This window comes from Prunus avium, chromosome 3 (genome assembly GCF_965620075.1).
Source record: "Prunus avium chromosome 3, drPruAviu1.hap1.1, whole genome shotgun sequence".
NCBI lineage: Eukaryota > Viridiplantae > Streptophyta > Magnoliopsida > Rosales > Rosaceae > Prunus > Prunus avium.
In genome coordinates, this window is record NC_142286.1 from 5,834,972 (window position 1) to 5,860,208 (window position 25,237).

Below are 25,237 nucleotides of genomic sequence, written 5' to 3' on the forward strand. Positions count from 1 at the left end.
AGTAAGTTGACTATCACTACAGTCGTTAGCCTCGCATTCATGGGCAAACTTGGATATCATAAACCCAATATAACCTTAATGAACTAGAAAAACCTAACTCATTGCTCAGTCTAGTCCCAGAAACCAACCAAAACCCAACAAAATCTTGGACATCATTAAAACATTAATTAGAAAAGGCAACAAGAGGCTCATTCATTCTTGTCACAAACTGAAAGCAACTACTATTAAAAGGAAATGAAGATCCCAATTAAAACAATAAAAGTTATAACATCCATCAAAAACAAAAACAAAGCTCATAGAGAACTTGTCCAAACTCATAAAATCGCTTTCTAAAGCTATAATTGGGTACCCCAAATGACATTCAAAATCACCCATTGGAAGGCTTAAGCAGTTGCTGCTGCTCCCTTCTTCCTTGGTGCAGCTTCAGTACCTATTCAAAAAACAAATAAGAAAATCAAAATATAGGCACAAAACAAACAAATGAAGAACAACAAATAGAGCAATGCCATCAACATCAAACAATAGAAACATGATCTGACTGATACCTTCTCTGAAGCCACTCTTGAATCTGCGAGGAACATTGCGCAGATACCTCATCCTTCCAGTTCCAGTGGTCTTCCTTCGGATGGCCTTAACACTCCAGTTGTCTATTTTTTTTAATACCAACAAAAAACAACACAAAGCCATAAAAATAAACCCAGAAGAAAAATCATAAAAAGGAAACATTTTCCTGAAAATCATCGTCAAAATGAAAAATTCATTTCCTGGGTATTCAAAAATCTCAACAAAAATGCAAAGCACATCAACAAATCATCTACCAGATTCATATTATGACCAATAGAGATAGATTATGTATACTAGGTTTGAAGACATACACTTCCTCTTGCGAGCAGCAGGAAAAGCACAAGCCGAGCAGCGACTCTTCTGCAAGTGGAAGCTGCGACGTCCACACCTCACGCAGAGGGTGTGGGTCTTGTTCCTCCTCTTACCAAAACTCCCTGTTCCCTTCCCCTGTGTCCATTTGTTTCATTCCCACAGAAAAAAAAAAAAAAACCCGATCAGTTCACGTAAACACGGTGATCTACCAAAACCCAGTACAACAGAATACATAGAGAGCAAAGGAGTGATAAAGAGGTACCATTGGAGCGCAGAGAAAACCCTAGCTTGTGAGATGGAGGTGTTTAGGCTAAAGAAGTGAGCGGCGGAGAGGGTGAATATATATATGAAAGCGAATGAGGGTTTTAGGGTGAGTCGAACTTCTTAGCTGAATAATGATGGTATTTGTCGGCCTGGGCTTTGAGTGTAGATATGGGCCTGACTTTGTGGCTCATGTGTCTTCCTGTTCCTCTGTTTTGGGCCTTTGGCCTCCAATATACCAAAGGAGAAAGAAGAGGTGTTTTTTTTATGCTGGGCTTAGGAATCAAAAAACGTGCAAGGGACTTGTAAGAGCATCTTCAAGGGAGATGTCAAATACCAAATATCAAATTTAAATTTGATGGCTGATGTGGTAATTTGACATCTTACACAGCTTTACACTCCACCCGATATGTCAAATTAAATTATTATTTTATTATATTTTAGTGTTGATTTATTTTTAATTAAAAAGAATAGAAAAGAAAAAATAATAAAATATTCATTTGACATCTTGCTTTTGGGATGTCAAAAATAACATCTCAATCTTCAGCCTTCATTCCACATCAGCTTTAACACATCGGTTGAAGTGTGTGAGATGTTATTTCTAGTTGCTAAATATCTATGTGACACTTTTGACATATCGGTTGGAGATGCTCTAACTCAAGTTGCTAAAAGCAGTTATTTCTACACTCGAGATCTTATATTTGAATCTCCCTTTACCCAGTATCGCTTGTATAAAAAAAGCAAAAAGAAAAATATGCGTTCATTGTTAACTTGATCTAGTCAATTAATCATATATTTGCCGAGTTTTCTTTAGATGATCATTCACACTTATAATTTCTTGGGTCATGATCATGTTTCATTAATAAGTGAAATATGTGATACAAAATTCATTTTGGAAGATCACATTGTGAAGTATGTAAGGATAAAATTTATTTTCATTAACAAAAAATTAAATAAAGAAAAAAAAGGAATTAATTAGACAAATGGCCTAATTCTTCGTATAAAAAAAATTTAAAACAAAATGGCCCAATTGGAAAGGCCCATTTTTGTTCCTCGCGGGAGTGAAGTGAAAGCGCGCGAAACAGAGGTCTACAGAGTCGAGCTTGAGAGTAGAGAGAGAGAGAGAGAAAGAGCTACCAGAGCAAAGCAATCCAGCTCTCTTAAAAATCGAAGAAGAAAAGCAGAGAGAAAGACGAAATGGAAGAGAAAAAAGAAAAAGGGGAGGAAGCCCCAAACTTCCCAGCATTTCCGTACAAACCCTACGCCATACAGATCGATTTCATGAACGCCCTCTATCACTCTCTCAGCAAAGGAGGTCTTTCCATGCTCGAAAGCCCCACAGGCAAGTCATAGCTCACCGCTCAATCTCTATGCTATAGGACTCTTCCTTTTAGGCATATTTTTCTCCATTATCGAAGATTCAAGCTTACGACTTTGATTGAAAAACCCTCATTTTATATGCTTGCATTTTTTAGGCATCCGCCACTTGTTGTCACATAATTTTTATTTATTTATTTATGTCATAGATGAACTAAGATTCAAGATTATTACTCTTTATCAAGTTCAAAGGAATGGGAAAACCTTTTGATTTGGTTGCTTGTATGCACTTTTGACTGCTAGGACAATGGAGAGAACCAAATAAAAACAAGAATTTGTGTCAATGTGCCCCCAAAATGCAAATTTAGAGTTAGTATACTTTAGAGTTGAAGTAGTTTGAAGTTACAATTACCGACAAACTTTAATTTCAATACTTTTCCTTCTTTTTTTCCTTACTTTTTGTCGAAAACTTCCCTTTTCTTATTCTATTGGGTTTGATTTGAAATCATTGTACTTCAATAGGGACTGGAAAAACTCTCAGTATCATTTGTAGTGCTTTGCAATGGGTGGTTGATAGGAGGCAACAACAGAAGACTGAAGATAGGATTGAATCTGATCGTAATGGTGCAAAAGAGGGTCAAGTTGACTCAGATGATGAACCTGATTGGATGAGAAATGCTGTCATTAACAAATACAAGCAGGGTGAGGAGATGAAGACTAAAAAGAAGGAGAAGTTTGGTGTTGGATTTCGAAGGGTCGATAAGAGAAGGAACCATGAAAATTGTAGAGATTTGTTCTCGCGGAGTGTTGAGGAGGAGCCTTGCACAAAGAAAGAGGGAAACAATTTGCAAATGAGCAACGATGCTGTGGAGTTGAGTGATGAAGATTTTTTGGTGGAGGATTATGAAAGTGAAGAGGAAGGGAATCTGGGTGGTGGGAAGTCAAAGAGGAAGGTTGCTGGGGTTTCCCTTAGTTCATCGAGCGAGGAAGATGAAGAAGATGGGTCTGGTGATGATGAATATGAGGAGGACGAGAAGCTGCAGGTTTATTTTTGTAGCCGAACACATTCACAGCTTTCACAGTTCATAAAGGAGTTAAAGAAGACTGTCTTTGCTAATGAGATGAAGGTGGTCTGTTTGGGCTCAAGGAGGAACTTCTGCATCAACGAAGGTATGGAACATATCATTGAATTATTAAATTTCAATTTGAATGGTGTTTACCTTCTTCTGGGGCATGATTTCAGATGTATTGAAACTTGGAAACTCAACTCGCATTAATGAACGCTGTTTGGAACTTCAAAGAAACAAGAATAAGGAAGTTTCCAAAATCAAGGTAACAAATATATCCATTTAAAGTCCCATTAGTTATAATTCATACACTTGATTTAATTTGTTTCACTGGCCTCGGGACATTTGTCCAACTACAGAATTGGATTTCTCTGGATAGATAGATGATATCTAATTATTTTTGTAACTAAAGATCATTAGTGCTTATCCTTCTAATCAATCATTCTGTTATGGTTTCCTATCTGATTGCATTTACCCCTACACAGGACTACTTGAGGTTGTGAGTTTGAATCCTCTTCCCCCAATATCATTTGAGAAAAAATAATTTGTTTGTCTGGTACATGCCCTTCAGTTTTAGAACCATTTAACCTTACATTCTGTGGTCGAAGTACGTACTCAATTATCGCTATATACCATTATTTGATATCACTGTACGGTTCTAGCTCTCTAATCCAGCATCTGGCTCATTGGATGCCCAATGCTAATTCTGCGCTTTGCCTGCTAAGCTAAGTAACAAATGCATGTCTGTAAGCATTATTGATAAGAAATGCATGGCCATTTATATTTTTCATAAGAAATGCATAATCATATATTTATTTTTATAAGAAATGCATGATATATAGCAGATGACCTGTTTTACCCTGTGCTGCATGCTTTATGCCAATGCCAGAACGGACACATGATCTAATTGAATAGGTTTTCTTGTAAATGTGAATATCTAATCATATTGAATTGTCTACATATGATCGTGCACCAATGTGTTCAACCAATTTCTTAAGAATATAGCTCTTGGCTAAGAATAAATTGGAAGTACTTAAGTGGGTCAACAGACCTAACGGATCTGGTGGTCTGTTTCTTATCAATAATGAAATGACCTCCATGTATATCAGGGCATGGATTAATAATTTTTAAAACTAAGTATACATCTTGGCTCAAGTGGAATCTTTTCTTCTTGATTTAAAGGTCACCAGCCATCAAGCGCCATATGCCCATATGATCTACAGCATTCTCAGCTCATTCTGTGTTAGGGGTTTCTCTTGACTGATGATCGAATTGATCTGCAGAATGTGGGTGCAGGAGGAAGGATTCGCAGGAACAAGGCTTCTTGTGGTTGCCCAATGCTTAGAAAACATAAACTACAAAAGGAATTCAGGAGCATGATGTCTCAACAAGGTGCCTTGGATATTGAAGATCTTGTTCATCTTGGAAAAAGCATGAGGACTTGTCCATATTATGGCTCCCGAAGCATGGTTGCTGTTGCTGATCTGGTGGTTCTACCGTATCAATCTCTACTTTCAAAAGCATCTCGCGAGTCACTTGGGCTCAATTTAAAGAATAATATCGTTATTATAGATGAGGCTCACAATCTAGCTGACTCCTTAATCAGCATGTATGACTCAAGAATCACTATGTCGCAGGTAATCAAATTATGAGCTTTTATTGAGCTAATAACTTGAAAGCTACTGGATTATCTTTCTTTTTCATTCATATAACTAGTTTGGGTGCTTCTGACTGCTTGTCTAAATCTATCAAAATATATGATCCAACGATAGAATAGCAGTCAACTTTAACATATGTAGCATTCTGTAGTCTTCACTATGTATAGTCTAAGGTTAGCACTGTCCAAGGTTAGAACCTTAATATGCGCCACCAAGTAAGCTTCTGGTGTTGATAGTATAGGTTTTCGATACAAATTGTAATTTGATATCTTAGCAGTTCTCCTGACTTCTTTACAGCTGGAGGATGTGCACAGCCACATTGAGAAGTACTTCGAAAGATTTTGCAATGTATTGGGACCTGGTAATCGTAGATATATCCAAACTCTCATGGTACTCACTCGGGCTTTCCGCCAAGTGTTTCTCAAAGATGATAGAAGTTGTGGAGATTCCTGCCGTGATACTGAAAAGGCTTCTGGAGCAAGTGGGACGTCTACTTCCTCTGTGGCCATTAATGATTTTTTATTTACCCTCAATGTAGACAACATCAACTTGGTCAAATTGCTTCAGTATATAAAGGAAAGCAACATCATGCACAAGGTGAATCCTTCTTGCCATTGTATATTGTTACCTGGTGCTATTCTTCCTTCTCTTTCCATGATCTATAGGTTAAAATGTACTTGGTGTGCCAGGTTAGTGGGTATGGCGATAAAGTAGCTAGCTTTCAAAAAAATGTGGCACTTAATGGCGGTGAAGACGGAAGCACTCTGTCCAGTTTCCGAGCATTAACAAATTTGTTGCTATCACTGACAAATAAAGATGGTGATGGGAGGATTATCATCTCAAGGACTAGTACAACATGCTCTAGAGAGGAAGGACGATATATAAAATATGTTATGCTCACTGGGGATAAGATTTTTTCTGAGGTTTGCCAAAAATTGCTTATTCTGACATAGCTTGTTTCCATAGCCTAGTATTCATGTCCTACTTATGAAACATTAACTCTCAACCTTACACAGATTGTAGATCAAGCACATTCTGTAGTACTGGCTGGGGGAACTCTGCAACCTATAGAAGAAACAAGGGAGCGACTCTTCCCTTGGTTACCACCGGACCAGTTGCAATTCTTTTCATGCAGTCACATTGTTCCTCCGGAGAGCATTTTACCAGTTGCAGTTTCCCGTGGCCCTTCTGGTCACACTTTTGATTTTAGCTACAGCTCCAGAAGGTCATCAATCATGGCAAGTATATTGCAATCTTATCTGAATATATTTATGGAAACTACTCTCTTTTGAGCGTTTTCGGATGAAGTCATTACTATGTCATTATTGTATTTATCACCGTTTATTCTCCTATTTTGTTTTGAAAATATAATACACAGTTCAAGCCCAGTGGAAAGATTATTTTTTATGTCAAGTACAGTTGCATCCTTTTTCTGCTTATTGCTTTTTTTGGGGTTCATTATACATGGTGGCTGACTATTTAAGTTGATGGGCTTGGATTTACAGATACAAGAACTAGGGCAATTGCTTTGTAATTTGGTGACAGTGGTTCCTGAGGGAATTGTTGTCTTCTTCTCCTCATTTGATTATGAAGGGCAAGTTTATGATGCCTGGGAGGCTTCAGGTATCCTTGAAAGGATTAAGAAGAAGAAGCGTCTATTTAGAGAGCCTAGAAAGAATACATATGTAGAATCTGTTCTCAAGGAATATAAGGAAACAATTGATACATTGTCTTCCGGGGAGCAGAAAGAAAATCATTCTCAAAGTGGTGCAATGCTTCTTGCTGTTGTTGGTGGTAAGATATCAGAAGGCATCAACTTAAGTGATGGGATGGGCCGGTGTATAGTCATGGTTGGACTGCCCTATGCTAGCCCTTCTGATATTGAGTTAATGGAGAGGGTGAAGTATATTGAAGGGTTGGGAGATTCAGATTCCACTAAGACACCAAATCTTTCACTTGGTAATGAACTGTGCAGTGGAGAAGTACATGCAGGTTTTAATGTCCTCAGAAGTTGCAGACGCAGAGGAAAAGAATATTATGAGAATCTTTGCATGAAAGCTGTTAATCAGTCCATTGGTATGTTGTTTTACAATTTTAAATATTTTTCAAAAGCATGAAGCCTGACCAACCTAAAGATGTTTTTTTTGAAACTATGCATGAATAATCTAGAATAAGGTTAAGGCTGAACCAGGAAATCCAATGCCCATCCAAACATGATTCTCCAAATATTCTCACTATCAAGTTCTGCAAATGCTGACCAGCCCCCTTTTGTATGCCATCCATTTAGCTGCAGTCCTATGATCATCTTTTTTTTGTTACTGATGTAAACATATTTTGAAGTCAGTTTCTCATTCAATTGTCTTGACATGGGTTTTTTCCTTGACTGTATTAGGTAGGGCAATCCGGCATATAAATGACTATGCAGCAATTTTACTAGTCGACACACGGTACGCATCTGATTCCTCCAAACGAAATTTTTACCATCCAACGAGCAAGCTTCCTCAGTGGATAAAGGATCGCTTCATTGCTTCAACCGATTATGGTGAAGTTCATAGAATGTTGCATCAGTTCTTCAAACATAACAAGAAGAGATGGTTGCAGCAATGAGTTGTATTGAGGAAGTAGCTGAGATTGAGAAGAGAAGCAAGACTCTATAGCTCAGTAAATCTTATAAAGCTATGTATTCACTTGATTGCATAATATGCAGGTAAAGCCATGCATTAGTTCTATTTTCATATTCTTTTTAGTTGCGTGGGCCGCAGCAGCTATAGGAGTAGTAGTGGTGCTGAAACAAAACAAAAGAAAACAAGCAAATAGAAATATTTAAAAAGTATATGTTTGATAGGATTGTAAAGAATGATTTGATGTGGATAATCTCTTAATATGTTTGATACAATGAAATGGTTGGATGTCAAGAGGAAAAATTCTTCCTGATTCATTCTTCTCTCAAGAAGGATCTACAATAGTTACATTGAATTGACAAATAAGACAAGCAAAACCATGCCACAAAAACAAGCCTAAACATATGTGATTACAGAAGTTGTGAAGAGTTGGGTCTTCTTGCAGCCTGGAAGGTGGCTCATTAATGACCAGACCCAACTTGTCATTCTGAAGTCACAATCTTGTGCACTGAGTTGTATAAATAAGGCCAACATCATTTACCATTCCTCTGCAGACTGCAACAGATTTTAAAGTATGAGAGGATGGAGGGAGGTTTGTTTTTAATAATGGCAACTGTGAGAAAGTGACCTGAGTGTGCAGAATTCCAAATGCACCTTATCCTGATATCAGCAGAACATGGCAGCAGCCTTGCAGAAGGGGACCAGGCAGCTCCTTCTTTTAATATAATGGGAATTGTGATTAGTCCAATTAATTCAAATTAATCTTGTTTTTAAGGGTCACCTAATCCCAAATTATTTTGCTAATCAGAACTAGTTGACTCTTGATCTACTACAAGGCCTGCTGCTTGTGTGTACTTCTAGAACGGTTTTGGCACCCACAATGTCATACTAATTTCTTATGTTATGACTGTGGGGCAGACTTCTCTAATGATCAAACAGGACCATTGGGGTATATGGGCCACATGGGCCGAAATTTAGGCAACACATTCAATTTTTTATTTTGTTTTTGTTTTGTTTTTAACAACAATTAATTTTTGCATTCGCCAATCCACTACCTTTAACCTTATTAAATTACAGCACCACTGCCTTTAGGCTTTAGCTTTGCATCTTAATCAATGCCACTGCACTTTATACAACAAGTAGTCAAAAACAAAAAAATATATGGTATAATTGGACCCCAACGTCCGCAATCTGGTAATCTACTTTTTAGTGTCTTTTGAATATCTTGAATGTGTCTCCATTAAACTATTGACAAACTTTAATTTGCTCAAAGCCATAATAAGCCAGGCCTTCTGATCTATGATCATATAATCAGTTGAGTCAATAGCTTGAGAGAGAGACAGAGAGAGAGAGATTTGAAGCAATATCAGAAGAGGAGCTTGAACTGAGCTTGAACTGTCTAATCTCTCTCATCTGTTACATTGAAGCAATATCAGAAGAGGAGAGATTTGAAGCCAAAACAGATTAGGGTTTTGTCTGTTCTTGTAGACTGAGGCAGTGAGGGAAAGAGAGGAACAACTAGCCTTGCTATACTTTAGTGGAGCCAGCAATGGTGCTACAAGAAACCATTCATAACAGCAAAAACTTCTTTCACAAAACTCTTGGAAACCTCAAGTCCTTCTTTGGTGGATACAAGAAATTGCCCAAAACCCTTTCTTTCAATCCCTTCTATTGTGGGAGAGACCCGAAATATCACCCAACAGATCAGTTCTACACTGATTTTTATGATGACTGGGAGTCTACTCTAAATAAGGCAAACAAGAGAGATGGTGCTTCAAAAGAACCAACAGAGGAAGATGATGCATGTAATGGGAGCTTTCTGGATTTTTCAAAGCAGAGTCCTAAGAAGAGCAAACAAGAAGGGGGATTAAAGCAAAAGAAGCAGATGGGAAGTTCTCATCATCTGGGAAAAAAAGAAGTTCAGTCATCTTTGCAGAGCATGAATGGAGGAAGCTTAGCTAAAAGGATGAAGGAATTCGAAATGGTGGATACCAGTGATGTAGAACAAGTGCTGGATGTAGAAGAGGCACTTCATTACTACTCTCGCCTCAAAAGTCCGGTATACGTTGACATTGTTGATAAATTCTTCTTGGATATGTACTCGGACTTCTCTGTTCCACCGGCGTCTATCAACATCAACAATTCAAAGAGGAGACTTGGATCACAGAGACTTGGCTCAATTAGGTTGTAGATGAATGTGTTGGTGATTTATTCCTTGTGCATATAGATCTGTTGTTCTTTCCCCATTTTGTTTCCTTTTCCACTTTGTGTGTAACTCCCCATTGTTTGTGTGTGTGTTTGGTTTTTATTTTCACTTTGCAAAGCTTGTACACCTTTCTGAATCCAATACTGTTTGTTTGAATCTGTCTTGTGACCCCATAGGCACTAGCATTAGGTGCCTTCTTCCATGAAGATACTTAATTGCAAGCAGCACAGGTTTTCTGTAATAACAATCATTTCTAGCCATGACTTACTTCAAAATGTCATGTATAGGATATTTCCTTTTCAAGCATCTTTGCACTCACTCACATTAGAGCCTGTTCATCAATGAAAACCTGCATTAACTTTTCCCCTGTGATTAGATAAGTGTTTCACTGCAGCTCAATATGAACGTGAATTAGTGAATCGGATTCAGGAATTAAACTGACTTTTTAGACAATTTAAAACCATCTCTAGGGTCTCAACAAGTATCTAGAGCCATGTCCTATTCTGGAAACTCAAACTACGAGAAAACAACAAGAAGAAAAAAAACAAATCTGAGAGCTTGATCATTGCCATGGCAAAGTCTGGCCAGAACAAGTAGGCATCAACAGCATATCCTCAAACGCAATTCCAAGTTCCTTCCCCAGCCATCAGCTGCTGGTCAGAGAATTCATGTACCTTGTAGAAGACTCTGACTGTTATTGCATGTTGATCTCATGAGGTGAAGGAAGTCAACATCTAAAGATGGGGTCAGGCTCATGGCTACCACTGAAGTTATAGAAACGGTTTTCGAAGAATCTGCAGTGTATCACTCCAATGCTGCGAGAAAGAGCAGACCACCTACAAAGCAATGAGCAACTTTTACAAATATTCATATCAGTCAGACATCCAGTTTGGGATATTACCGTACAAAACCAGCTGGAGCCCGGATACTAGTTATAAATCTACCAGACAAACCGTGATCCAATTGAACAGAATTAACTACATTTCTTTCTTTCTTTGGAACCGAGTTAACTACATTTCTACTGTAATCATCAAAGATGACGAAATCCTCCAGGTAACCTGAAAATTAGTGAAGGGAAAAAAAATAGAGTTTCAATCTTATGTTTTATGTTGTTTTGGTTTAACCCAAGAAACACAATAAAGAAATGGGAAACTGCGGGTCATGAGCCAAATCAAAGCTCGAACTCAAACATAGAGAATGGATTGTGCTTTTGAGCCTGCGTCGCTCCAACTGCTCCTCTGCCTTCTCCACGAGCTGTTCTACATCAAGGATGAATGCCAAAGAGGCTGACAGTTTCTCTTTCACCAAATCCCCCTGATGCAAAGGATGCAAGGGCCTCCGGTAAAGTACTTTGGGAGAAAGCAGCTCGTATGTTGCAAGAAAGTGTACTGTCTTTCAGCAAATGAGTTCATCAGTGAGATGAAAACGCAGAATCCACATCAAAGAGTTGCAACTTGTTAGCCTCGCAGGGTTTTAAACGAACATGGTGGCGGGTAGATAGAATGTGAAATGACAAAAACGACCTCATGTTTTAAAGAAAGTTGGTGTCAATTGCGATATCAATTTGAAGTAAATGGGTCACTACTGGATTAGGAAATGACCCAAAACGGGTCATAGATCTTGAGATTAACCAAATAACTTACGAAAGAAGCTCCAGCTTGACACAAGCTGAGTTGTTTAAGTAGAGCCTCCGAAAGTTTATTAGAATAAACTTTGATGTCATTGTTACTATGAATTACAAACATGAAAAATTCTGCAGAATTTAAAGGATGAAGAAGAACATGAAAATCTGGTATGTATAACCTGCTGAAGAAGACGGGTACAAGCACTAAGCAGTCCAACTAATTTTAATCAAATTACAACAATCCAGAACTTTACAAAAGCATGGGAATCCATACAATGGCTAGTAAAAAATGATATCCAATTCTCATAAAAATCTTACACTGTAAAATAAAAATTGGACAGTCCAAGGAAAACTCCAAGTCCCTGAGGCCTGGTAGAGTTTACATGAAGAATTACCCAACAAATGACCCACATAAGATGCCAATTTCATATTCTGCTTCCGCTTATATCTCACGAAAAAAAAAAAGAATTACCCAATCCTTTATGCTATTGTGAACACCATCTTGCAATAAAATTTTGTTGAGCAGCACCACTTGATCTAACTATATAATCTCCAGTTCCGCATGAATTCAGTAACCAGAAGAAGATACAAGAACATTATGTTCTTTTAAACGCTTCTGGAAATGAGCTAAACGGGTTTGTAATTGCAGAATGCCTGCAGCCTTCTGAGATAGAATGGTGTTCAATCTAGTAACATAATCGTCCAGCTGATTCCCCGGTTGATCTGCTTCTACCAACAGATTCATCTCCTGCAAATTCATTACACAAGTCAAAACTTCATACATACATAATCAGGTCCGCCAGAACTCACCACATGCTTGGAAATCTAAGAAAACAATAAATCATCAAAAGGTATGCATCAGGCTATCTGCATTTAGAAACTCAAGAAACCCATCCAGTTGCACATTCTTGCATGCTAAAATATGAAACAAAAAATTATACAAAAAATCATTCAAGCCTCAATTATGAATTGAAATCGCATACCTCTTTAACAATATTCATGGTGTCCTCAACTTGTTTCCGGTGAGCACTCACAAGATCTTCCTCCTCCTGGAAACATGCAACATAGGCTTTACACGTTAACAAAACTCTGGTTTATAACTCTATGTAGTGGTTAATCCTATCCGTAGAAATTATAGAAAGTTTATATCACAAATTGTTCTGCCACACAAATTGTTCTGCCGCACCATTTTCTGAACTATTTGTACCATGTCTTTGTACTTAAGTCTTTTGTTGTTATTACCTGTAACAGGGCATTTAAATCATCATCTGAATTTGAGTTCCTTGAATGAAACTTTGGCAGTTCCAATTTTGTCTGACCATTTGGCTTACGAACTTTGTCCTCTGAAGCTGAAACATTGTACTGCTCTAGCTTCCCATTTCTCTTCCATAATGTTTTGGCCTCATAATAGGGCTCTTCTGAAGCATCAAATTCCTCTTTTTCAACTTGAACAGGCCATGTATCATTTGTGTCAACCTCAAAGGTAGAAGCAGTGGGCAAAGCTGAAGGTAAGGGTAAATTTGTTGGTTCCTTGAGGTTTAAGGTTGAAGGTAGCATATCCTTCTTAGGGTTGCTCCCTTTCGAAAGGCTCTTCACCCTAGAATGTAATTTTAGTAGCAAGAAAACATTAGAAGGGGAATGAATGAGTAACATATATATACCATGAAATTTACTTCTACAAAAATGCATTTTACCTGTCAGCATATCTTAAAGTGTTGAGAGTATGTTCGCAGGATCCGGAGCTTGGTGATATGCATGATATCATCACAGTACGGGAGTCACCCACAAATGAATCCCTAAGAACTTCAGTTAATTTACTTCCTCGGAAAGGAATATGACCCTGGTCATTGTCAAGAGCTCTAATGCATTCCTTCAATGCAAGTAAGCTCTTATTAATCTCAGCACCTTCCATTCTGCATCATTTTTTTTGAAACAGCTATTTTAGCAGCAATCCACCAAATATTGAGAAAAGAGCATCTAAATCTTATATGTGATTTGAGCTATGATGTTTTTTCACCATCCTTCAACTCCAACACCAAATTACTTCCCTTTCTTATATCCCAAACTTTTCATCGACTGATGGGACATGTGTAAAAAATTAAGTTTTCCACTATCCCCAACAATAAGACAAAACAGGAGAAGACAGATATCTTAAGTCTAATATATTAAACAGCGACTTCCGGCACAGTATGCTACTATATATACATACATTCACAGATATGAAAAGTGATAGGCTTTCCTCTGGGATAAAATTAATTGAAGATGGAATGAACTATACCTTGTCTGTTTGTCATTATCTGTAGTATCTGCACCACGTTCGCTTCCAGCAAGATCAATGAAGGACAGCTTGCCAACAAGTCGGGGAGGCTTTGATTCACTGCCATCAACTGACCTCTTAATAGCAAGCTGAAGTATGGCATGTGAACGAGAGGATTCTTCATTTGCCCCAGTTGTACCAGTACTTCTTGTGGCACTTCCTCTTTCAATCAGTTCCTTAATGGTTTCCACATCTGACACTCTGTATTCTTGCAAACCCACAATACAAACTTGTTGCTTGCCGTCCTCTCTCATGCAAAGCTTTCTGTAGAATTTGAATTGTAAGTTTCAAGTTATCTTAAACCTCTTAATACTAACTAGAGGAGAAAGGATAGAATGGCTTACTTTCGATCGTTGAGGAGATCAAAAAGTTTTCCCCCATATATTTCGAAGAAGCTCACAAATAACTGAAATCCCTGACTACGGTAAGTATGGTGCATCAACCTCAAGATGTCTCGTGATGCTTTAAGAGGCAATGGTTTCATGGTATATGTTTTTCCACTCCCTGAATAGGCAACCGAAACATACTTTGATTAGTAAATCTACCAGATATTTAATGCCTCAAAAAGACATCAATCAAAGTCCCAAGGGTGAAAAATAATAAAATGGTATTAGTTGACATTTCCTCAATATTTTAGGCCAATTTCCCTTGAGATTTTGATGTAAACAAATGAGCAATTTAAATATAGAGAAAGGAAAATTTCACATATTTTAAGCATGTGAGTCTCTGTGGGTGTGTAATGATGAAGGAAAATAATTTTCCTTATTTAAATTACTTAGCATTGTTAGGAAGTTTACACCACTCCACACTAAATGTAGGAAAATATACTCAGAGTAGGTCTATCAGGAGGTGTCATCAACTTAAAGTGTGTATGGTAAGATAATCCAGGTGGAACATTATCAGAATGATTTACTGTTTATCAAATATAAGAATAAGGATGTAAAACCTACAAGGAAAAATACTATAATATTACATGTAAAATTATACAGAGTTGTTCAACAAGTCTGTAAAAAAACCATAGATTTGAGACGGCCACTAACCAGTTTGTCCATACGCAAAACAAGTTGCCTTTGTTCGCTGGAATATTATTGGAACTATGGGCTCCACAGTCTCATGATACACCTACAGGTACAGGATGAAAACAGTATGATAAGCAGCCTAAAGCATAGTGAGAGACGTGTTTCAAATATAATGTTAGTGATAATAATTCAATAATTCCACATTTATACATGTTTTTGTAATTTTTGTTTTCTGCTATTCATTTAATAGCAATATACGTACTTCATCGTTTGAGACTTCCTCATTCAGCACTGCATCAAACACAAATTCATGTTTTTCCATGTATTCTGTTAGGTCAACCTGCAGAACGTCGAGAACGAACTCAGAAACATAAAAAGCATTGGTACTGGTAGAATAATGAGCTCAGTGTCAGGTTAATCAAGGAGAAAGGGAAAACAAGAAAACTCATGAAAGATTATCGGTTAATGCAACGCGTAACAAGACTACAAATGAAATACGGATGTCAAATATTTCCACACAACATGACGAGCAGCAACTATGGGTACTGATGATATTTTTCTAATCTCTCTTATAGGTGCTTGACACATATTGCCTCTTAAAGTTCATTTTTTTTTTCCAAACCGGTTAAAGTTCGTTCATCCTACCTTTAAAGCATATATAAATTGTTCCTTTTCTAGTGGATCTTTTGACAGCCCAAAAACAAAAAGGGCATCATCTACATTTTCTGACTTTAATTTTGATCATTATGCTTATACAAATAACTTTTATCATGCCCTTGGCCAGAAAAAGAGACAGTTCTTCATTTTGTTCTTTTTGACCAGAATCAGATCTTTCTCTGGTAAGCCGTAATCATGCCAACACATCACCAAGTGACATTTACCTTGAGCTTAGTCTCGTGGACTGTTACAGAGTTGGAAAGTGTATCTATGATATCTTCCTCATTCTTTGCCAACTCCTTTTTATTAAGCGGCCTCTTCCGCACCTGCATTCATACAATCATAAATCAACTTAGGAAAGAAAAAAAAGGAGTGTAACAGGCCTGACTTGGTATGAAGTTCAAACAATTTCTTCCTTTACCACATCAAGCAACTTCATAATGTTTACAAACTTTGGATCAGAAAATGCCTGGTGGTCTCATGGGCATGTGAATTCATTTCAGGTAAAAAGTGGAAATCACAAGCACTAATGATGATGTTATGATAGAACATACCACAACTTTGATCTTTGCTACAGAACTAGCTTTCTCTTTGTCTGCAGCAAAACTTTTTAGGAGGTTGTTATCTGGTACACGAGCCCTTTCTGTTTGTTTGTTTGAAATGTAGGGTTCGGAATCATCAAAGCTTCTACCACGAGACGGATAATATAGAGAAGCACCATCATACAACCCAGTGACTTGCATCTATACACGAGATACAAAAAAAATTAGCACAACTCTGCATCTCTTTCTTATCAAATACAAAAATGAAACTAAAATGAGGAAAACAAAATATCTGTTGCCAACAAATAAAAAATGAAACTAAACCTCAGCAACTAAACATTAGTAATGCAGCCGCAGGCCAAGGTTTAGTATATTAACAACAACAAAAGGCATTTAATTTCACTAGTTCAAATGTGAATGCAAGTATAAGATCTCTGCTGAAATAAGAGAAGTGATTGAAACATATAATCACAATGTTCGTAATAGGAAATATTTCATGAACTGAACTACAACATAAAAAATCAATGGTAACACTTAGGCACGGAAACACATTTACACTTATGGATCATAACAAAACTTTTATTTTTTAAAAGGAAACAAATTTTATTGCAATAGACAATAAAATACAGAGATGGCCAAGGTGGCCACACAGAAACAGAAAACAAAGAAAGAGTAACTAGAAATGAAAAGAGACCCACGTCAGGAATGAGCTCAGTATCAAAGGAATGCAGATCCAAGAGTCCAGGACTGAACTCATTGGGCGACTCCTCGCCGCTCTTTCTCCGCGAATTGTAAGGAGGCGTCGATGGCGCCTCTGCGTAGAACTCATTGTACCCTCTCTGTGCGTTCCGGTACACTCTAGAAGCCGGTCCTCCTCCACCTCCACCATAGAAGCCATAGTCCTGCTTTGAATGCACAAAAGCCAACAATCAAACGGTTTAGATACAAAACAATACCGTCAGATCTATGAAGTTCAATGCTTGAACTTTTGATTCAAAATCTCATCTGGGTCTGATCAAAATGGTACCACCAAAATCATTAAAAGTTTAAAATTTTCATTAAAATAGCAACCAGTAAACAACAAATGCTGACAAAATTGTACCTAAAATTCAAATTTGCTATAACATTTCGACTGAACTTTGATGGGTTTTCTTTGGAAGCAAAAACAGACCTGAGGAGGAGCACCAGAGGAGTTGGAAGACTGAAGGTGTTGAAGACCAGCTGACTGAAGCCACCTGCCATTGGACGAAGTCTCCAAGAAGTTATCGGAGTACTGTCGTTGGTGGTGCACCCCTGCCGCACTAGATCTCTGTCCTTGTCTCCCAACCCCGTTCATCTCTCTTTCTCTCTCTGCACCCGATCCAAATCTCAATCGGACCCTCCAATCACAAACTCAGATCGGGAACTCAACCCCTCTCTCTCTCTCTCTTCAAATACACAGAAAAATCTCGACCATTTGCTGCTGGAATGAAATCTCGATCTTTTTCAAAGCTTTTATTGTAGCTTCTCTTCGGCTCTTTTTTTCTTTTCTTTTTTCCCTTTTTTTTTTCCTTTTTTCCTGTTGTGATATATAAGCTGAACTTTAATGGAGGCTCGAGTAAACCCAAAGATATAGCAGAAGCAAAGAATGCTTTGAATTTTTGAAGAAACAGTTGGCACGTGCGAGTGGCGATTTTGGCACCTGACCTGAATTTTGGGCTCAGGTGGGTCCTGTTTTCTGTATTTGAATGCTCTGGGCCATTTCTCACGTGGTGGGGCCCACTATTTTTGTTGCGCGCTTGACGACTTCATTCAAATTCTGTGACTTGCGGTGCCACGTGTCGAAATTTTGGAAGCTTTTTAGTTTGTGGGTGATCGGACGGCGTAGTTTGAATAGTACGCATATCAAACCAGCGGTAAATGCTTAAAAGGCGTTGAAGTTTTGGGACCCACCTGGGCTGTTCGGCGCACTTTTATACCCTTCCAACTTTTTGGGTTTGTTTTTTGGGGTTTGGACTCTTCACGGCCCAACCCAAAAAACATCAATAACATTTACATAAAACCCCCTAAACTATGAGGTCAATTTCAATCTCAAACCCAATTTTAGAGACATTTACGAGTATATACTCAAACTCCTGGAAACCCTACAATTTGCCCCCTCCATTAGCGAGATCGTCAGGAAATCCGTTATTTGCCTATGTGGTGTCTAGTTGGATAATTCTTTAAGGGCATCTTTGGCATCTCATGGCCACAAAAATCCTCAGATCTTAAGTTCAAAACATCCCCAGACTCCTCAAACCTTAAGCCCCAATTCGACAGAAATCGTTCCCTAGGTTCCAATTTGAAGAAGACTAAGACAAAGACGAAGATGATGAAGACAACGATGTCGATGATGTCAGCAAATCAAAGATGCAAAGTGGGCCCGCCTATTTGTCGTTGCGGCAATCAATGTCGTCTAACAACATCGTGGACTGACAACAAACCTGGGAGAAGATTTTGGGGTTGTGCTGATTATGGGGTAAGAAGAGGTTGTGCATTCTTTGAATGGTATGATCCACAAGTTTAGGAAATGTCGAAGATTGTGATATCTGGACTATTGAAACGATTACATAAGAAGGAAGAGGAAAACTGAAAATTGAAAATAAAGGTTAGAGCTGCCTTAAAAGCACAGAGATTTCTATAAGCAAGTGTATTGGGTTCGTGGATTTTTTTTATTGTGTTGTTGGGAATGCTGGTACTGGAATGGAGAGAGGCTGGATCTTCCAAGAATGTGAAATTAGCACTTCAATTTTAGGGTCTACAATTTAGGAGACTTGGGTGATGTTTTTTGTGGCCATTTGTGGGACATTTTGGAAAATCAAAGTCCTTTATGTGTATGAAAGTGGTTTTGTGTAAGCTCCCATGTCAATTTGTATGAAAGATGTTTATGTAAGAAATGTTAGGCAATTTCCAAATGCATAGACTGTTAGCTTCAAGGCAATTTCCATTATATATTGAGTTTAAAATACATACATACTTTTCCAACATTTGCAGTTCAAAATACAAAATGAACATAATCACTTGATATGGAGTACAACCATTTCCAAGTCATGATAAAAGTGGCCACATCACAAAACCAAAAGTTGTACTAGTTCAAAACACAATAGAAGTCATAAATTAAGAACCAAGAGCCTATGTTCTCTGTCTTTTGGATGCTCTCAATCCAATTCCAACAGTATCAGTTGCATTTGGCTAGGAAGCCTTTAGTGTAGCCTTCTTCGCAGCAGCAATCGCCTTTGCCCTTACATATGCAAGCTTTCTCCTTGCTCTTGTAGTTGCTTTTGCTTCATCCTACAAAGAAGAAAACAGTTTCAGGTAGGGATGGCAACGGGCCGGGTAGGGGCCGGGTATGACAATACCATCCCCGTCCCCGCTCTCCATCCCCGCCCCCATCCCCGAACCAATCCCCGTTTATTAGGTTTCGGGGAATCCCCGTCCCCGTCCCCGTCGGGGGACTATCCCCCATACCCGCCCCGAATCCCCGATTTTTTTTTGCATAAAAAATAATTATCATATATTTTAACATTAAGTTTCATATTAAATTATCATTCAACACATTCAAATTAAATATAAAGTTCAAATCAACTATTCAAAATCACATTAATATGAAAATCCGGAGAAGATTAGGAAGAATTAGGAGAGAGAGGTTAACTTAGAGTTAAACATAAATATTATAATTATATATTTATTTATTTAAATATAAACATATATATTTTCGGGTCGGGTTCAGGGATGGGGACGCCAATACCATCCCCTCCCCCATACCCGTCGGGGATTTTTCAAGTTCGGGGATCCCCGTACCCGATACCCGTTTGGCCCCGAAATCTCTCCCCGTTAGGGTCGGGGACCCAACGGGGATTTTTGCCATCCCTAGTTTCAGGTTTTAAGTAAGAAACAAGAAAACAATTTCATAAATAGGCTAGCAATAATAATAGGCACTCACAGAAGCAACAACAGGGTCTTGGTTAGGTATTTTTCTCGGTCTTCATTTACCCCTTGATAGTGGTTTTTCCTTTTGAGGTAGATTCCTATGGTGTGTAGTTTTGTTATGGCCAGTTGAGCCACAAATATTGCACCTCATTTGCATTCCTTGTCTTCCCAACCATTTTTTCCCAATCTTATCTATTTTCTCTTCAGGTCCTTTTATCCTCACCTTTCTAGGTCTTCTAAGTTGTCTAGTGTAGGCTGATGGCTTTATTGGTGTCTAGTTGGTCTTCTCCCATAGCTATGACCCATTAATTGGCATAATCAGATTGTTATAGAGGGTCATGTAACTGTCCTTACTGTAGTATGAATGCACGTAATCCTCCACAGGTGTCCCTCCTTTGTAATGTATGGCAGCAATTCTATGAGCACAAGGAATGCCTCCCACTTTCTGCAAGAACAAGTGTAGTTATCCAAGTCCACCACATATTGGTCACTTCTTCCTGCATCCACTTAATGTTTAGGACCACCAGACCATTGCATAGTATGATTGCATGCTTCTAACTTTTTATCTTGGACATGGTAAAAAAATGTTCTTGCATATTTGATGAGGCCAACTGTTCATCTTTTCCCTCCTCCACTAGATCCTTCTCATCAACAAGCATCTGATCATCTCTAGCATTGTGATAATTGGCTTGTCCCTTACTGTCTTGATACTATTGTTGAAACTTTCACACAAGTTATTATGCAGCATGTCACACTTAATAAGAGTTCTGAAATGAGACTTAGACGGTTGTGTTGGTGGCTTCTCAAGGGGTTCTAGTTATAATCTAGAAACGATTCGTGTATATATTTCACAAAAACGTGAAATCAAAGTAGGTGATAAAGTAGCTGGAAGACATGGAAATAAGGGTATTGTTTCAAAAATTTTACCTAGACAAGATATGCCTTATTTGCAAGATGGAAGACCTGTTGATATGGTCTTCAACCCATTAGGAGTGCCCTCACGAATGAATGTAGGACAGATATTTGAATGCTGGCTTGGGTTAGCATCTAAGGTTTTCATTGCTTCTATTTGATATTTAAAAGAATGCACATTGGTAGCTCTAGTACAGGTCCATAATGGATCCCTCAAAACTTTACCTTTATAAGTTTTGTTGAAGTTATCCCACAGGTGCCGCATACAGAATTTTGTCTCAGCATTAGGCACAATGTCTTCAAATGCACCTGACAATCCTTTTTGCGTGTTAGATATAAATGCCCACCCATGGGAATTAACAATTTCTAGATCCTTGGCCAACAAATCAATGAATCATGTCCATAAGTCCCTTGTTTCCATCTCAACCACAGCATAAGCTAGCACCCAAGTCTCGTTATTGGGATCAATCCCAACTGCTGTAAGCAATTGCCCACCATAAACCCCTTTTAAATGGCATGCATCTAAGCTAATAAAAGTCACGTAGTTCACCTTAAACCCTCTTTTTAATGCTTCTAAATAAATGTACAATCGCTTAAAAACTAGTACACCATCAACAAACTTAAACTGCATCTTTGTTGTGGAGCTAAGGTTTTTGTCTTTCAGCTCATGGCAATAATCCCAGAGCATGGCATATTGCTCAGCAACTGTTCCTTCAATGATTCGAAGCACCTCTGTCTTTGCCTTGTAAGCTTTCATCCTAGATATACCCACTTTAAACTCAAAAGAGGCTGAGTTCACTACAAACTATGGAGGCATCGTGGGATTTGACTGAATTCTAGGCATGAACTTATCTCTCAACTATTTACTTGAGGCTTGTGTGTTTTCAAAACAATGACACAATTATGAATAACATTATAGTATTTCACCACCAAGCTTCTATCTGTAGGGTTTTTCCAAGCCATATAAATCTGCCATGGATAACTCACTGCTTTACACACTACCTTCAACTTATATCTTTCATTCCTGGTGAAAGTGACATGTTTCCCACTCAACAAGCAATATTCACAAGCAGATTATCTAAAATTTTGCAGTCACTAAATATCATTCCAGTATCAAATACAGGGTTCGCTTTGTCTGTTTCAAGGTTATATTGTTTGAATTTTTTCCCCCTTGCAACTGTTTCATCATTTTCATCTGAATGAACACTTCTTAACTCATCCTCCACTGCTTGATCCCCCTCTTCCAATCTAGTGTTTTCAAGATATGTACAGTGAAAATCCCTAGTCCAAGAAGGCTGGTCCCTATTTTGACTAGTTTGTGAAGGTTAGTCCCCATTTGGAGTAGTCTGTGAAGGTTGGTCCCCATTTTGACCAGTCTTTGAAGGTTGGTCCCCACCTGCCAATTTGTCAAAATTATGGACCCCACTCTCATTTTGAACACCACCACCTTCCCCCTCATTAATAACACCACATTCACCCTCATTAATTTCTTCATCTTCAAGAGGCCAAAAAGTATCTTTAATTGGGGCATGGTCTCTAATCTATTGTTGCAAAAAATTGTTATCATCAGTGATCTCCTCAATGTTATCCCCCTATACTAACTGTCAACAAAACTAGATGCATCAGATAATGATGCATCACTATCTTCACCTTTTGTAGCACTTGTCATTGCCACACATTTACCCTTTGAAGACCTTGTAGCATTTCCCTTCTTTTGTGCCTGCTGTAGAGCCACTATTTTACCCTTTGAAGACCTTATACCTTTTCCCTTCTTTGGTGCCTCGGGTTCAGAAAAATCCCCAACATCATTCACTACTTCTTGCTCCACTATCTTTACTTTATGTGGCTAAGGATATTTAGTTGGGTGCTCAACATTGCTCCTTGTCTTATAAGGAATAACAGGACTACAATCAGCATATCCTAGATCCTCAATCACCACTGACCTCTATTTTTGTAGCTCGGAACCATCAACCCATTGCAGCTCGATCTCTTTATGTTTGTTTAAAAAGGTATAAGGGTCATCAGCCAATTGTATCAAATAAATATCATCTCCCTCTCTCTTGGCACACATTCACACATTTTCATAACATCTTCATCAGAGAGAAGCTTACAGAAAAAGAGTTGGGAAGCTCATAATGATATAACACTATACCATTATAGCCTAACTCTTTAACCATCAGACCAATTTCAAACATAGACATTTGGCCTTATCGCAAAAATGAATGAAGTCTAGAGTCCCATTTACGTACAGGTTGTCATATATAGAACCCCCATGGTTCATTCGAATAATAAACTTATCATCTTCACCTACAAAGCCACATAACAGTCAAACCTATCAATAAACAGTGGTTGAATACAGAAATGGCGAATAAACAAGGACATAAACAAATGTAGAGGTCTTGGACCACTAAATATTGTTTGGAATCCAAAGCAGTTTGGTATGACAAAAAAAGTGCTTTAAAAAAAAAAATATTTTTTCCAACAACGCACCAACATAAATGGACCACAACTATCACTTTCTCAAGCACACTTCAAAGCAAATCAAAGGTTCAAAAAAAACAAAACCCCAAGCCCTTTCTGACGAAACCAAAAAGCAAGAAGAACGAAAAACAAAACCTGAAGCAACTTACAGTAACGAGGAGCACGACACCCAAGAGGACAAAAACCCCACACCATCTCAACTTACAGTAACCCAAACTGCGTTCTCTGTTGTTCCAATCGATGCGAAATGGGATTAGGTTTCAATTTGGGGAATAAGTTTCGATCTGGGGGGTCTCTGGAAATTGATTTGGGAGGGGGGGCTTTGGACGATTTGAGGATTTTTTTTTAATTAATGAGCGCCACGTGTTGTTTAGGCGCAAAAATAGTTGCGGAGGTCCCCCAATTAGATACCGTGTTGCACCATTTGTCCTTCTGTTAGTTTTGTTTTGTTAAAATTGGTCACGCGATATATTTTTAAGGGCAAATAAGACTTTTACCCAGCTAATAACACCTTTGTGTACCCAAACCTCTCAACCTAGCCACCTAAACCATCAATCTAGCCGCCCAAACAACCATCCTCTCGAGTCCTACGAACAATTTATTCTGTGAAGGGCATTAACTCTGGAGTAGCTCAAGCTCCTTTCCAATGGCAATCACTAAGCTGTCGCTTTCAACCATGTATTTCTACGTCTTCTTTATCTCCACTTTACTCATTCAAACATTTTGTTTATGGGTTGACGGCACGTTAAGTACAAACATTCAAACATTTAAAAATTTGGCCTTGAAATTGAAGGCACATTAGAGACACTTAACAGTAAGGACAAACGGTGCCGTTAAGTTCAGGGCCAAAATTTTGGAGTTAATGAACGAAAATGTAACTACGGGTATAGTTCAGGGACCACTGCTACAATTAAGCCATAGTTATAGTATCGACGTTTTTTTAATTCTTTGTTTGAAATAGAATTAACACTTAACCAAATGTGAGGAGGAGATAAGTGCCCTATCACTAGAATTGAACTTTAAAGCCTACAATTTGATCCACATTAAATCATATGCAAAATTGCTAAAAAAACTAAGGGACTATATTGACAAGTTTTGATCTAAATAGAAAGTATTTAAATATTTTACCCTTTATTAAAAATCCCTCATCAAATTCTATGGTGCAATTGGGATTGGATTCTAACTTTTTTTAAATAAACATATATTTTAAACTACTCTAATGTACAGAAAGTGGGATCAAACTCAAGGACAAAGGGACGGGCATACTGCCTTAACCAACTAGCATAATCCACGTTTGTGATTAGATTTTAACTTTAGATCAAATTGTATCGAACTTTAAAGCCTACAATCTCATTCATATTGAATCATTGCAAATTCCCAAAAATTAAGGGAGTAGATCTTAGTAGAACCATATTTATGTATTTCAATATTGGGAAATTTGCATAAATATCACCTGAATTTTCAGGCATGTGCACAATTACCATCTTAACTTTTAATTTTTATTGTTAACCACCTGAATTTTGTAAAGTGTTGCAATCCACAACCTACGTCAAACTCCGTTAAAAATTCCGTTAAGTTTAAGGGTATTTTCGTCAATTAACTATAATTCAGAATAATTATAAAAATAAAACATAATTAAAAAAACAAAACAATAAAGCTAACCTCCATATCTCTCTCTCTCTTCTCTCTACTCCGTCGTCTTTATTTGACGTATCGTGACAATTGATTAGC

The 25,237-nt window shown here is 37.9% G+C and overlaps 4 protein-coding genes and 1 pseudogene across 5 annotated transcripts; 2 read left to right on the top strand and 3 right to left on the bottom strand.

Moving 5' to 3' along the window:
* Positions 1–195: 195 nt before the first annotated feature.
* Positions 196–1,276, bottom strand: LOC110769545 (Zinc-binding ribosomal protein family protein). Its single transcript, XM_021973546.2, has 4 exons — positions 1,139–1,276; positions 876–1,011; positions 546–647; positions 196–430 (listed from the first exon to the last, which is right to left on the bottom strand). The coding sequence occupies exons 1-4, from the start codon at positions 1,139–1,141 to the stop codon at positions 384–386; spliced, it is 288 nt and encodes a 95-aa protein (XP_021829238.1). The 5' UTR covers positions 1,142–1,276; the 3' UTR covers positions 196–383.
* A 933-nt stretch (positions 1,277–2,209) lies between these two features.
* Positions 2,210–7,914, top strand: LOC110769543 (RAD3-like DNA-binding helicase protein). Its single transcript, XM_021973544.2, has 9 exons — positions 2,210–2,479; positions 2,977–3,624; positions 3,698–3,786; positions 4,805–5,158; positions 5,477–5,776; positions 5,869–6,102; positions 6,196–6,417; positions 6,685–7,255; positions 7,572–7,914. Exons 1-9 carry the CDS (start codon positions 2,335–2,337, stop codon positions 7,784–7,786), a joined length of 2,778 nt encoding a protein of 925 aa, XP_021829236.1. The 5' UTR covers positions 2,210–2,334; the 3' UTR covers positions 7,787–7,914.
* A 1,067-nt stretch (positions 7,915–8,981) lies between these two features.
* Positions 8,982–10,164, top strand: LOC110769544 (LOW protein: ATP-dependent RNA helicase-like protein). Its single transcript, XM_021973545.2, has one exon. It carries the CDS (start codon positions 9,350–9,352, stop codon positions 9,989–9,991), a length of 642 nt encoding a protein of 213 aa, XP_021829237.2. The 5' UTR covers positions 8,982–9,349; the 3' UTR covers positions 9,992–10,164.
* A 327-nt stretch (positions 10,165–10,491) lies between these two features.
* On the bottom strand, positions 10,492–11,729 carry LOC148295505 (peroxidase 53-like; annotated as a pseudogene).
* A 97-nt stretch (positions 11,730–11,826) lies between these two features.
* On the bottom strand, positions 11,827–17,783 carry LOC110769485 (ATP binding microtubule motor family protein). Of its 2 annotated transcripts, none has more exons than XM_088250847.1 (12): positions 17,337–17,783; positions 16,864–17,070; positions 16,178–16,366; positions 15,848–15,949; positions 15,229–15,306; positions 14,988–15,069; positions 14,292–14,451; positions 13,909–14,211; positions 13,325–13,543; positions 12,873–13,227; positions 12,614–12,679; positions 11,827–12,378 (listed from the first exon to the last, which is right to left on the bottom strand). In XM_088250847.1, exons 1-12 carry the CDS (start codon positions 17,499–17,501, stop codon positions 12,199–12,201), a joined length of 2,106 nt encoding a protein of 701 aa, XP_088106973.1. In that variant the 5' UTR covers positions 17,502–17,783; the 3' UTR covers positions 11,827–12,198. The 2 variants fall into 2 exon arrangements, with proteins under 2 accessions (XP_088106973.1, XP_088106974.1); XM_088250848.1 differs by having other exon boundaries at positions 16,864–17,067; positions 17,337–17,782.
* Positions 17,784–25,237: the final 7,454 nt, after the last annotated feature.